At 42.8% G+C, this 13,859-nt stretch overlaps 1 protein-coding gene across 1 annotated transcript in view; it reads left to right on the forward strand.

Annotated features, from left to right (window-relative positions):
• Positions 1-13,859, forward strand: part of GXYLT2 (glucoside xylosyltransferase 2) — a 98,215-nt gene that overhangs the window by 17,305 nt on the left and 67,051 nt on the right. The window contains exon 2 of the mRNA XM_005669726.4: positions 7,240-7,432. Coding sequence (XP_005669783.3) covers positions 7,240-7,432 — 193 coding nt within the window. The remainder of the gene's footprint in view (positions 1-7,239; positions 7,433-13,859) is intronic.

Genomic DNA, 13,859 nt, shown 5'->3' on the forward strand with positions numbered 1-13,859 from the left:
AGTCAGATTTGTTTCTGCTGAGCCATGACGGGAACTCCAACAATGCCAGATCCTTAACTTGCTGTGTCACAGGAGCACTTCAGAAACATATATTTGTTTTCTTTTTAGGGCCACACCTGAGGCACATGGAAGTCCCCAGGCTAGGGGTCAAATTTGAGCTGTAGCTGCCAGCCTGTGCCACATCCACCGTGATGTAGGATCTGAGCCAAAATCTTTAACCTACTCCAGATCTTTAACCTGCTGATCAAGGCCAGGGATTGAACCTACATCCTCATGGATACGAGTCAGGTTCTTAACCTGCTGAGCCACAATGGGAACTCCCAGAAACATTTTTAAGACCTACATTTAGACTCTTTTTTAAATTTAATTTTTTTTTATATTGGAGTTTGGTTGATTTACATTGCTATGTTTGTTTCAGGTGTTCAGCAAAGTGTTTCAATTATGCTTATACATATATCCATTCTTTTTCAGATCCTTTTCCCATATAGGTTATTACAGAATATTGAGTAGAGTTCCCTGTGCCAGTTTTTGATGCTGAGTTCTAAGCTTGCTTCCAGCTGACTTCAGCAGAGGAGAATTGGCTTGATAATGAATTGCCAAGGTTAGACTCAGGTGCACCTGGATTCAGGTGCTCAAATCTGACTCTACCTTGTGGCTCTGCCTTCCTCTCTGTTGTGTTTCTTTCAGGCTGTACCAGCACAGTGGTCAAGGTGGTTACCATCAGCTCAGCCTCAGCAACAGGTCTTTAAAAATCCTGGGCAGCAAAAGGTCCACTCCAGTCTTCTTTTATTTATTTATTTATTTTTTAGTTTTTTGTCTTTTTTTTTTTTTTTTGTCTTTTTAGGGCTGTACCCACGGCATATGGAGGTTCTAAGGCCAGGAGTCTAATCAGAGCTACAGCTGCTGGTCTATGCCACAGCCACAGCAATGCCAGATCCTAACTCACTGAGCAAGGCTGGGGATCGAATCCGCAACCTCATGGTTCCTAGTCGGATTTGCTAACCACTGAGCCACGATGGGAACTCCCAGTCTTTTTTATAAAGTAAATAAATGTAGTTAGCCATCAGTCAGAGTTTGGGAAGTACAATTCCCCATCTCCCATCCCCCACCAGTGCCTCGTGATTCAAGGGATTAAGAAGTCTTAGGTTCATAGACTGGACCTCCCTTCATCCTTGTAGAGTCTTCAGGTGACATTTGAGAGGGGTTGAGTGTGGCTTTGGTAGGAGTTGGTGAAAGGCACACTGTTTCAGCGCCCTTAAACTTGATTATTCATTGTGACCTCACTACACACATGCTTATTACCTGAAGCCTAAGATCTTTGATGTAACATGAGAGGTAATAGAGTGGGGGCAGCAAACGTCTCGTTAAACCCCAGCCACTGATACTTGAACTGCCACCAGGAAAAGCTTTAATTTTTCTTTCTGAGTACTTGTCATCAGACACCAAAAAAGACTGCACGCCCCAGCCCCTGTGCTTCGTACCATGCAGGCCCAAATCACTGAAGCCTGCAAAGAAGTAACCTGCTGTGCTCCAGGGAAGTGGTGATTTTCTTAATTAAAAAGAAAAAAAAGTATTTATAGTTTAGGCCCATGAATGATATAGACAATTACATCATGAATTTCTCTGTACCCTGCACTCAAGAAATAAAAACTTGAAGTTCCCTGGTGACCTAGTGGTTCAGGATTTGGCATTGTCACTGCTGTGGTGCAGGTGCAATTCCTGGCCTGGGAGCCTCCACAAGCTGTGGGCATGGGCAAAAAATTAAAAATTATATAAAAATGGAGTTCCCATCGTGGTGCTGTGGAAACAAATCCAATTAGGAACCATGAGGTTTTGGGTTCAAACCCTGGCCTTTCTCAGTGGATTAAGGATCCGGCGTTGCTGTGAGCTGTGGTATAGGCCAGCAGCTATAGCTCTGATTAGATCCCTGGCCTGGGAACCTCCATATGCCATGGTTGCAGCCATAAAAAGCAAAAAAAAAAAAAAAAAAAAACCCAGAAAAAAACAAAAACAAAAAATTAAAACCAAAAATTCTTTAGTCCCCAGAGATTATCACTATCCTGCTTGTGTTTTTCATCCTCATGCATGATGACTTTTCCTCTATGCATCTGTGAACAGCATACAGTGCTATTTTGCTGGGTTTTAAACTTCATGGAAATGGTCTCATTCTATCACCATCCTGCTCCAAATTGGTCTTTTTCCTCTTTGTCCTTATGTTGATACATAACTTTCTGAGTTGTTCATTTTCGCTGTTGTGTAGTATTCCACTTAAACTTGTCAAATATGTTCATGATTACTCTGTTCATGGACAGGAAGGTGTTTTCCACCTTTTCACTCTTACAAAGGAACTGCTGCGAATGTTCTTGTGTAGGTCTTTTGCAAAGATGTAAGAGTTTTTTCAGGTTGCCTATGCAGGTGTAGACCCAAAAACGTGAGGGTGGATATATATATCTTCACTCCTGCTAGATGTTGCCAGAAGCCACCCCAAAGCATTTGGGTCAACTTCCACTGCTTCTGAGCTGTCCCCCACCTCCTATATACTCTGAAACTCATATGATCTAACATTTGTTTTGTTTTTGTTTTTTTGGCAGTGTCTGTGGCATGTGGAAGTTCCTGGCCGGGGATCAAACCCATGCCTCAGCAGCAACCTGAGCCACTGCAGTGACAATGCTGGATCCTTAATGCTGGATCTACTGTGCTACAAGGGAGCTCTGCCAACTTTTATTTTTTAAGTTTTGCCAGTCCAGGACCAAATGGAACATCTTTATGGTTTGAATTTGTCTTTCCCTGACTACTGAGGTTAAAACTTTGTATCATGTAGAAGCCCAATGTGTAAAGCCACATTATGCACAGATATTCTGTTGGAAAGCAGTGTAATGGTCATATTTAAAGTATCTAAGGTATTGCATTTATTATTTTAGTTCCTTTGAATACCTATGTTCCTAAATATTGAGCATAACTAAGCAAGTGAGTTTGCATTAAGTCTCTTTTGTAGCATATTTTGGGTGATATTTTTACTATCTTTGTTTAAATTGACTATGGTTTTAGTGTTATCTGTGACACATCCATCCAATCTTTTTACATAAATAAGTTGGGAGTTGGCTTTAATAGCAGGTATGAAAACCCACGATTAAGTTGAGGGAGAGAGGACATCTAAGCCCTGAAGGCATGGGTTCTGGAATTGACCAGGCATGTTCCTGCTTTAGTGCCTTTGCTCTGACTGTCCCTCTGTCTGGAATCCTCCTCTCTGAGAAGTGCATGTGACCACTCTGTCCCCACCTTCAGAATATCATCGGACCTCACCTTATCAGTGAGGACTCAGTGTTCAGTGAAGACTTCTTCAACATTGTACCATATAGTATGTTCCAGCCCATCAGCCACTCCTATATCCCTCCTGGCTCCACTATGTATTTCCTCTTAGTGCATATCACTGGATAACTTTCTATGTAAGTTACTTAGTTATTATTTACTTTGGCTGTTACTCTGTCATTCCTCTACCAACTGTAGAATGTAACTTCTGCTAAGGCAGGCGTCTTGGTCTGTTTTGTTCACTACTGTCTTCTTGATGCCTAGAACAGTGCCTGGCACATAGAAGGTACTCAAGATAGATTTGTGGGCTAATAAATCAGCTGGACTTAGCAAGGAAAAGAGAGCAGAGAATTTCCTTTTTATTATTTTTTAAAATTAAAGTGTAGGAATTCTTGTCATGGCTCAGTGGCAACGAATCTGACTAGGAGCCATGAGGTTGCAGATTTGATCCCTGGCCTCACTCAGTGAGTTAAGGATCTGGTGTTGCTGTGAGCTGTGGTGAAGTTCACAAACACAGCTCAGATCTGGCGTTGCTGTGGCTGTCGCATAGGCCGGCAGCTACAGCTTCAATTTGACCCCCTGGTCTGGAAACCTCCATATGCCGCAGGTGCAGCCCTAAAAAGTAAAAAAGTAAAAATAAAAATATAGTTGATTTACACTGTTGTGCCAATTTCTGCTGTACAGCAGTGAGTGAATAATACATATATATTCATACATATATATATATTCTTTTTTAATATTATTTCCCATCATGGTCTCTCCCAGGAGATTGGATATAGTTCCCTGTGCTATACAGTAGGACCTCATTGCTTATTTGTTCTAAATGTAATAGTTTGTATCTATTAACACCAGACTCCCAGTCCATCTCACTCCATTCTCCCTCCTCCTTGGCAACCACAAGTCTGTTCTCCATGTCTGTGAATTTTTTTCTATTCTGTAGATAGGTTCATTTGTGGCATATTTTAGATTTGCATATAAGTGGTATCATATGGTATTTGTCTTTCTCTTTCTGAGTTACTTCCCTTAATATGAGAATCTCTAGTTACTTCCATGTTGATGCAAATGGCATTATTTCATTCTTTTTGGGGGTGAGTAATATTCCATTGTATATATGTACCACAACTTCTTAGTCCATTCCTCTGTCAATGAGCATTTAGATTGTTTCTATGTCTTGGCTATTGTGAATAGTGCATCATTGAACATAGGGGAGCATGTCCCTTTTTTTATTACTCAATGAATTTATTACATTTGCAGTTGTACAATGTCATCACAATCCAATTTTATAGGATTCCCAACCCACAACCCCAGCGCATCCCCCCACCCCCCAAACTGTCTCCTTTGGAAACCATAAGTTTTTCAATGTCTGTGAGTCAGTATCTGTTCTGCAAAGAAGTTCATGTCAGTGAAAGCATTTGATGTTGGTGTCTCGTTGTATGGCTGACTTCACTTAGCATGATAATTTCTAGGTCCATCCATGTTGCTAAAAATGCTGGTATTTCATTCCTTTTAATGGCTGAGTAATATTTCATTGTGTATATGTACCACATCTTCTTGATCCACTCCTCTGTCGATGGACATTTAGGTTGTTTCCATGTCTTGGCTGTTGAAAAGAGTGCTGCAATGAACATTGGAGTACATGGTGTCTTTGTGAGTCATGGTTTTCTCTGGATAGATGCCCAGGAGTGGGATTGCTGGATCAAATGGTAGTTCTATTTTGAGTTTTCTAAGGAATCTCCATACTGTTTTCCATAGTGGTTGCACCAATTTACATTCCCACCAACAGTGTAATAGGGTTCCTTTTTCTCCACACCCTCTCTAGCACTTATTGTTTGTAGACTTTTTGATGATAGCCATTCTGGCTGGTGTAAAGTGGCACCTCATTGTGGGTTTGATTTGCATTTCTCTAATAATGAGTGATGTTGAACATCTTTTCATGTGTTTCTCAGCCATCTGTATGTCTTCTTTGGAGAACTGTCTGTTTAGATCTGCCGATTTTTTGATGGGGTTGTTTGTTTTTTTGGTATGGAGCTGCAGAAGGTGTTTGTAACTTTTGGAGATTAATCCCTTGTCAGTTGATTCATTTGCAAAGAAGCATGTCCCTTTTTGAGTTATCATTTTGTCCAGATATATACCCAGGAGTGGGATTACTCTATATCATAGTTCTATATTTAGTTTCATGAGGTACCACCATACTGTTTTCCATAGGGGTTGTACCAGCTTACATTCCTATCAGCAGTACAGGAGGGTTGCCTTTTCTCCACACCCTCCCCAGCATTTGTTATTTGTAGACTTATTAACGATGACCACGAGAAAAGCATTTCTGAGAGAGAGTACATATGCCAAGACTAGAAATAAGATGGAGAGCAGTCATTTATGTAAGCGTGATTATGAATGACTGTCCATCCAGGCTGGGAGTGCTGGAGGCAATCACAAGAGATATAAGTAGGACCATGATCAGCAGTTTGGACCTGATCTTGAAGGCAGTCAGGAGCCTTTACATTTTTATTGAGGGAATAATGCAGTCCTATTTGCATTTTAGAAGAACATCACTTGGGCACCCAACAGGAAGAAATCACAGGATGGGGGTTAAGGATCAGATTGGAGGCAGGTGGATGATCCCGGAACTGTCACAGTGATCCAGTGAGGGAAGATGGTGACCTTATCAGGTAGCAGTAGGGGGATGAAAAGACATGGACAATTTCAGGGGATACGAAGAACATCTCTACTGTCTTCCTGCCATCCTCCAAGTAAGTGGAATCTGAGTAACTCTGCATCTCGACTTAAGTTAGCCAGGAAGCCATGCCCTTACAAAGCATACTCTTAAGTAATCAAACTGGGAAGCTCTCCAAAGTGCTCCACCCACATCTTCAACTTCCCCTTGGCTCAAGAAATCTGGAGCAAGACTGCCTTTGTTTGACTGAGAAGTGCATAATGGAGCAGCACGCTGATGGAGCTCAAAGTTTTTGGAAGGAAGGTAGCATTCCTCATCCAAGTTCCCCTGGTCTCCAAATCTTTTGTGCAAGTAAATTAGTTTCATTTGTCTCAGGGCACCTTTTCCAGGCCAGCTTCTTCCAACTTGCTTGCAAATGTTTCTCAGTGGTGTGTTTGAGGCTTGGCTGTGTCTCCTTGTCTGGAACAAATCTTTTATTACGAGGAAATAGCTGGATGATGATTCTGGACTTTTGGAGCCTGTTCCCCTCTCAGCTGTTGACTCAGTATATGAGACTTTGGTAGTTTGCAGCATAACCTGCCCCTTCTCCTGCCTGCTTCTTGTTAATATGCATTTTATCCTCGAAGCTGAATTTCATACCTACCAGCTCAGCACCATGGAGTGAGATGGTTGGAATTAACACCTGTTTCTTCAAGACTCTCCGGAGATGCCGTGGAGGGCCATGTGTTGTTTTCTTTGCTCACCTCCCGGGTTTGCATGATTTTTCCTTTGGTGCCGTGGTCACGCATTCCACGGCAACCTAAAACCCTCCAGATGATGGGAGTATCGTGTTGCTCTTTCACATGGGAAAGCCACTGCCCACCCTCCTCTGTTCAAGTTGCATTCAAATCTAATTTCCATGGCCCATGTGAGTGGGAGCTTCACAGCCCTGTGTCAGCTGTCAGAGTTTAGCAATACCATTTCCAAACATGGGCCACTAGGCAGCCAGCAGGCACTAGACAGTTGAATGCTGGCAGCAAAAGCCTCAGACACCTAGAGCCGTCCAAACACTGACTCACCCTGCTATTGCCAGGATAAATATGGGAATAAATGGTATTTTTTTTCTCTAAGCAGGAAGAATTGTCAAAATGCTTATCACTTTATAAAATATAACAGATTGTGCCTGTTCATGTTTTGAAATGTTCCAACCCTTTACTAGCTTGTTTTTTTTTTTTTAAGTGAATTCAATAATAGCTCTAACCTGTTTTTCTTCTTTCTAGGAGGCCTGTAGAATCCAGAAGTTTCCAAGTTGTGCTGCCCCACGAGCTCTGGATCCACCTGGCTGTGGTGGCCTGTGGCAATCGGCTGGAGGAGACGCTGGTCATGCTCAAATCGGCCGTGCTCTTCAGCCACAGGAAGATGCAATTTCATATCTTCACAGAAGAATCTCTGAAGCCAGAGTTTGACAAGCAGGTGAATGCGCAGAAATTATGACCGTATTTACTGAGTGCAGGCAGACTGCATTTTGGGAAACGCGTATCCTATTTCCTACTGTATTTCTGCTGCATGCTCAGCTGTGTGCCCATGAACCCTTGACTCCGAGGCTTGCTATTCTCATCTATAACATAGGGAAAATTACACCTCTCCTTCAAGAGAGATGGTGAGGATTAAATGAGATGATGCATTTGACCCAAGGCAGCAGCCCTCCTGTTGTTAATCACATTGTTCCCACTGGGAATTAGGGAGCTTACTTCTGTCTATCTATCTATCACCTATCTATCCATCTATTTTTTGAACAACAAATAATATATTCTCATCACAATAAATTCAAATAGTATCAATGTTGTAAATTATAAATGTAGAAGTCCTTGCCGCCCTTCATTCCCACACACGAAACTAGTGGAGTCCACACTTTTGAGGGATTCTTCCATGTTATCTTTATATACAGGTGTGTGTGTATGTTTATGTATCTGGGTGATTGTGTATGTATGTATGTATACCTGTGTTTTTATGTAAGTATAGACATGTGTAACACGTGTGCATGCATGTGTTATTACATATTTATAAACATAGAAATATGTTTATTTATTTAAACATTTACAGAATCAAGATTGTTCTCCATGGATCATTCTGGAACTTTCTTTTCCTCACTTAAAACCATGTCATGAGAGCCTTGTTCCTGGTCAGAACTCATACTTTCTCACCTCATTCCTTTTTGTTGACTACTTAGTCTTTGATGTCTTTCATGATGTGGCTGGGTCATCATTTGTTTCATTCTTTCTGTGCTGAGGAACATGTAATGGTCTCCTCCCTGGAGAGGAGCTGTGGAAATGCCTCTTCTCCAGGGCATGGTTCTTGTGTGACTGCAGACCGCTCTTCCTTCTCCTTGAGAGTCTTCTTGTGTGGTGAGTTCCTGAGTTACTGGCAGAAAGAGAAGCTGTTTCGTTTTCTATCTACTCACTTTAGTCCCCAGGGCTGCATCCCCCCCACCCCCCCGCGGTAGCCACCAAAAGGGCAAAGCAGCATGTTGGGCAAAGAAAGGCTAATCAGAGAAAAGTAGAAAACATGTTATGTTTTTGTAAAGAAAAAAAAATCACTCTGACATCCTCACCAAGAGAGCCAGGGAAGAAGCAGTCCTGGGGCTTTGAAATGCATTGGAAAATGCTTCGAGAAATCTTTGAGTCTGGGGAAGGGGCAAAGAAAGACTGAAACACCCAAGGGTAGCGTGTCTGAAGCTGGGGCGTAAGGGGCATTATAGTTAATAATAGTAGTAGTAATAATAATAATTTTAAAAGTAAAATAGCCTTTCTCAAGGGCTTATGATTTATGATTTACTCCTTTTTTTTTAGGGCCACACCTGCATCATATGGCAGTTCCCAGGCTACAGGTTAAATAGGAGCTGTAGCTGCCAGCCTACACCACAGCCACAGCAATGCCAGATCTGAGATGCCTCTGCGACCTACACCACAGGTCATGGCAATGCCAGAGCTTTAACCCACTGAGTATAGCTGGGCATCAAATCCATATCCTAGTCAGGTTCATTACCATTGAGCCACAATGGGAACTCCAATTTATGATTTACTCTTATTTTAATCCTAACCACAATCCTTTGAAGAAGGTAACAACCATGCCCCTATTTTGCTCTCTGAGATCAGTGTGGCTTGGAAGGTGTCAGTTCAAGGTTACCAACTCAAACTTCCACGAACTTAGTCACTCTGCTGTACTTCCTCTGTAACTAATAGATGGAAGGCTGGAATTCAAAACTCAGCTCCATGTTCACTTACTGCGAGATCTTGGGCAAGTCTCTTGGGTTTTCTGGGCTTCAGTTTCTCCTTCTGCAGCTTGGAGCCCGCAGGAGTGAAAAGAACTGCTTCTCTATAGTTGGGATAAGCTAGATCAGGCTGCATTGAGAGCTGTCAGGAAACCAGACATGGTTCATGCAGGCAGTGGGGGCTACATGGTTCATGCAGGCAGTGGGGGCCTGTCCACTCGGCCCCCTTGGTCTGGGACCACAGTTGACAGAGATGGTTCATGTATGTAGCCACAGTTGCTAGAGCATTTGGCCCCTGCAGTTCTTGAGATACCACTATAGGAAAGAGAGGGACGGCCACTGTGCTTTTTACTCCCTCAGCTTGACAGTGACATATCTGCTCATATTTAACTCCTGAAGCAGTCACAAGGCCTACCCAACTGCAGGGAGGCTGATAAGTGTTCACAGGGATGGAGGACAAGTGGCTCCGGGCCAACACTAGTCATGTCCTGTATAATATCCACGGAACAAGTGTTTATTGAATACCTATTGTATGCAAGAAGTTGAGGCATGAGGATGGAGCAGGACAGAGTACAGACTTGGACTTTAAAAAGATGAGAGAAGGAAGATCTGTATATATAACTATAGATGTATAACAGATTGTGTTTTCCAAGGTGTCTCCAGTGGCCCAGCCTCCTGCTATTCACACCTCTGTGTATTTCTCATCTGCACTGTCCCAGGGCTAGTCTGCATGACAGTAGCTTAGGGAAGATGTGATGCTGTGTCACTTCTGAGCCCTCTTGGTTTCCTCTTTTGGATTCCTTGCCCTGGGGAAGGCCAGCTTTAAGTCTGAGTAGCCCTCATCAAGGCCCATGTGTTAAAAAATGAAGCCCTCTTGCTGACACTCAGTAAGTGAGCTTGGAGTCAGGACTTGCAGCCCCATCCAGCCTTCGTATGACTCACCCTCATGGGAGGTCCTTATCCTAAGAGATTATATGAGATAATGAATGTTTGTGGTTTAAAACTACTAAGAAGCTACTAAGTTTGGGGGTAATTTTTCATCAGGCAAGAGCTAATCCAGATACATCTACATACATAATATATATGTGTATATAAAATAGAGTATGCCAGGAGTTCCCATGGTGGCTCAGCAGGTTAAGAATCCACTAGTATCCATGAGGATGCAGGTACGATCCTTGGCCTCATTCACTGGATTAAGGATCCAGAATTGCCACAAGCTGCAGCACAGGTCACAGATGCGGTTCAGACCCAGTGTTGCCATGGATGTGATGTTGGCTGGCAGCTATAGCTCTGTTTCAAGCCCTAGCCTGGCAACTTCCGTATGCTGCAGATGCGGCCCTAAAAAGAAAAAAGGAATAGAGTATGCAAAATGACCTACTTGTGACATCTGAGGCCACATCCAAGAAAGGATACAGCTCCTGCCTGTTTTTTTCTTGGGGTGCCTGACCCTGGAACCTGGCCACCATGTGGTAAGGAAATCCATACTCACCCATAGGGAGAGTCCCACACAGAGAAGAGCTGATAGCTAACCTGCACCACCAGATATGTGAGAAGGAGCCTATAGATGATTCTAGCCCCTAGCCTCCAAGTCTTCTAGCTGGAGCCCCAGATGTTGAGCAGAGTCAAGCCATCCCTCCTGAGTGTCTGAATTCCTGATCCTTGGACTCTCCAAGTATAAGAGATGGTTGTTTTATACTACTCAATTTTTGGGTAATTTGCTATGAGCCATAGTAACTGGGACATTATAAATCAGGAACTAGGGTCTGGGAGAATTCTTGTAGATACTTGTCAGGACGTACCATGTTTTGTGGTGCCCTGATGACTTTATTCCTCTGATGGTTTATTCCCTCAGGTCTTTGTTAGACCAGCGAAGCTCAGTTGACAAAGGAAATTAAAATTGGGTGTTAAAAATCTCAACAGGGCATATGGTGTCACCCCTTTCTTGTACTCATTTCAGAGTATAATTGTGAGGCTGAAACAGATAATCTATTGATTCTCTTGCCACAAAGATTCCTTGGAACATCTCCCTGTATTGGGCACTGTGTCAGCCCTGAAACGGTAGATCAGCAGCAGTTGGTTTCTTTTCAGCTGCATGAGTTGCTGGTGTGGGAGGAACAGGTTATACTAACCTTCTCAAGGCTGTCAATTTCAACACTGAGGCATTGTGGGAATATCCAGAACTTCTTGTGATAAATTCATGGGAAGCTCAGGGCCCCATACCTCAGGGTCAAAACAAGGTGCTAGTTGCCATCATTATCCCCCTGGAAACTGCATTGTTATGTTTAAGGAGAATTTTTAAATTTTTTATTTATTTTTATTTTTTATTTTATTTTTTTGTCCTTTGTCCATTTAGGGCCGCATCCGTTGCATATGGAGGTTCCCAGCCTAGGGGTCCACTCAGAGCTGTTGTTGCTTGCCTACACCAGAGCCACAGCAGCGTATATTTAAGTAGATTTTTTTTTAAAGCTGCTGAACTCTACTGGTTGTATTTACCATCTACATTGTTAATATTTAATATTTGAAAGTTTCATTTATTTCTGTCACCTTCTAACATAGAAGCTGAAAATGTCAACTGGTTGACTTCCTAGCCTCTTCAGGCAGTTCAGGATCAAATATATGATTTTTTTTTCTTTTTTATTTTTTCTTTTTAGGTACACACCTGTGGCATATGCAAGTTCCCAGGCTAAGGGTTGAATCAGTGCTGCAGCTGAGGCCTATGTCACAGCCATAGCAATGCATGTCTGAGCTGCATCTATGACCTATGCCACTGTTCATGGGAATGCTGGATCCTTAACACACTGAGCAAGGCCAGGGATCAAACTCCCATTCTCATGGATACTGGTCAGGTTCTTAACCCATTGAACCACAATGGAACTTCCAAATACATGATTTAAGTTTGGCTAGTCTGTGCTCTTGCCCCAGACTCAGAATCAAGAAATAGTGGGGAGTTCCCGTCGTGGCGCAGTGGTTGACGAATCCGACTAGGAACCATGAGGTTGCGGGTTCGGTCCCTGCCCTTGCTCAGTGGGTTAATGATCCGGCGTTGCCTTGAGCTGTGGTGTAGGCTGCAGACGCGGCTCGGATCCCGCGTTGCTGTGGCTCTGGCGTAGGCCGGTGGCTACAGCTCCGATTGGACCCCTAGCCTGGGAACCTCCATATGCCGTGGGAGCGGCCCAAGAAATAGCAACAACAACAACAACAACAAAAAAAAGACAAAAGACAAAAAAAAAAAAAAAAAAAGAAATAGTGGGACACAAAAGTGGGAATGGCAGAGTTCCCATTGTGGCTCAGTGGGTTAAGAGCCCAACTAGTACCCATAAGGATATGGGTCTGATTCCTGGCCTTGCTCAGTGAGTTAAGGATCCTGCATGGCTGTGAGCTGTGGTGTAGTCACAGGTAAGACTCAGAACTGGTGTTGCTCTGGCTGTGGTATTGGCCAGCAGCTGCACCTTCAATTCAGCCCCTAGCCTGGGAACTTCCTTATGCCATATGTACAACTGTAAAAAGGAAAAAAAAAAAGTGGTGATCCCACCAATGTATTCTGGGATAGGTGGGGCCCATGGTACATTGACATACTCTGTGTGTGTGTGTGTGTGTGTGTGTGTGCACTCATGCATGTGCAAGCCATGAGAAAAGGTGTCAATAGGAATTTCCTGTGGCTGGAATCAGTATACTATTCAAATAAAGAGATAGAAACAGATGTAAATGGACTAAACGTTCCACTGAAAAGACAGTTTGGTAAAGGTTGATAAACCCTTTTAGAAGAGAGGATGCTAGAGATCAAGGAATCAAGCAAATTCATAGACCATGGGCCCTTTGCCTTCTCCTACTAGGGCTGATTTGGGACCATCATGCAGTGGCACAGTGGTCCTGGGTGTTTGAGCCCAGTGTCCATTCAGGTTGGCTGTTGCTATTCCCCTGAATGTTTGTGCCCGTGTCATTCCTGATATGCTCGTGCACCTGTACTGGGTGTTGTGCCTGATGTGGGTTTTAATCAGTCAGTGCCTTCATAAATCAGTTGTCAAATACTATGACTATCATTCCTACTCTCCTCATGCTGAGATTTCTCTCCCAAATAGTCATCTCAAAATTGCAAATTTAAAGTATTCCCAATGGCATATTTTTTTCAAAAATTGTATACAAATATATAAGCAATGTATGTACATTGTAAAAAATAAGTTATAAAATCAGAAATGAAAAAAATCATCCTATTGGAGTTCTTGTTGTAGTGCAGTGGAAACGAACCCAACTAGTATCCATGAGGATGTGGGTTCGGTCCCTGGCCTCACTCAGTGGGTCAAGGAACCAGTGTGGCCATGAGTGTGGTGTAGGTTGCAGACATGGCTCAGATCCTGCATTGCTGTGTCTCCGGCATAGGCTGGCAGCTGCAGCTCCAATATGACCCCTAGCCTGGGTACTTCCATATGCTATGGGTGCAGCCCAAAAAAGTAAAAAAAAAAAAAAAAAAAAAAAAAAACATCCTATTAATGCTGAGGAGAACAATTTTGGTGTATGTACTTACATTTCTTTTCATATCAACATCAGAAGTGGAATCACAGTCTATATTCTCTTTCATAATCTTTCACAATAACTGACACTATGTTAGTGCATTTCTTCTTAAACAGGGGT

The sequence above is a fragment of the Sus scrofa genome, chromosome 13 (genome assembly GCF_054392235.1).
Source record: "Sus scrofa isolate SSC_HxYL_T2T_F1_AM1 chromosome 13, Sscrofa_HxYL_maternal_Yorkshire_Landrace_v2.0, whole genome shotgun sequence".
NCBI lineage: Eukaryota > Metazoa > Chordata > Mammalia > Artiodactyla > Suidae > Sus > Sus scrofa.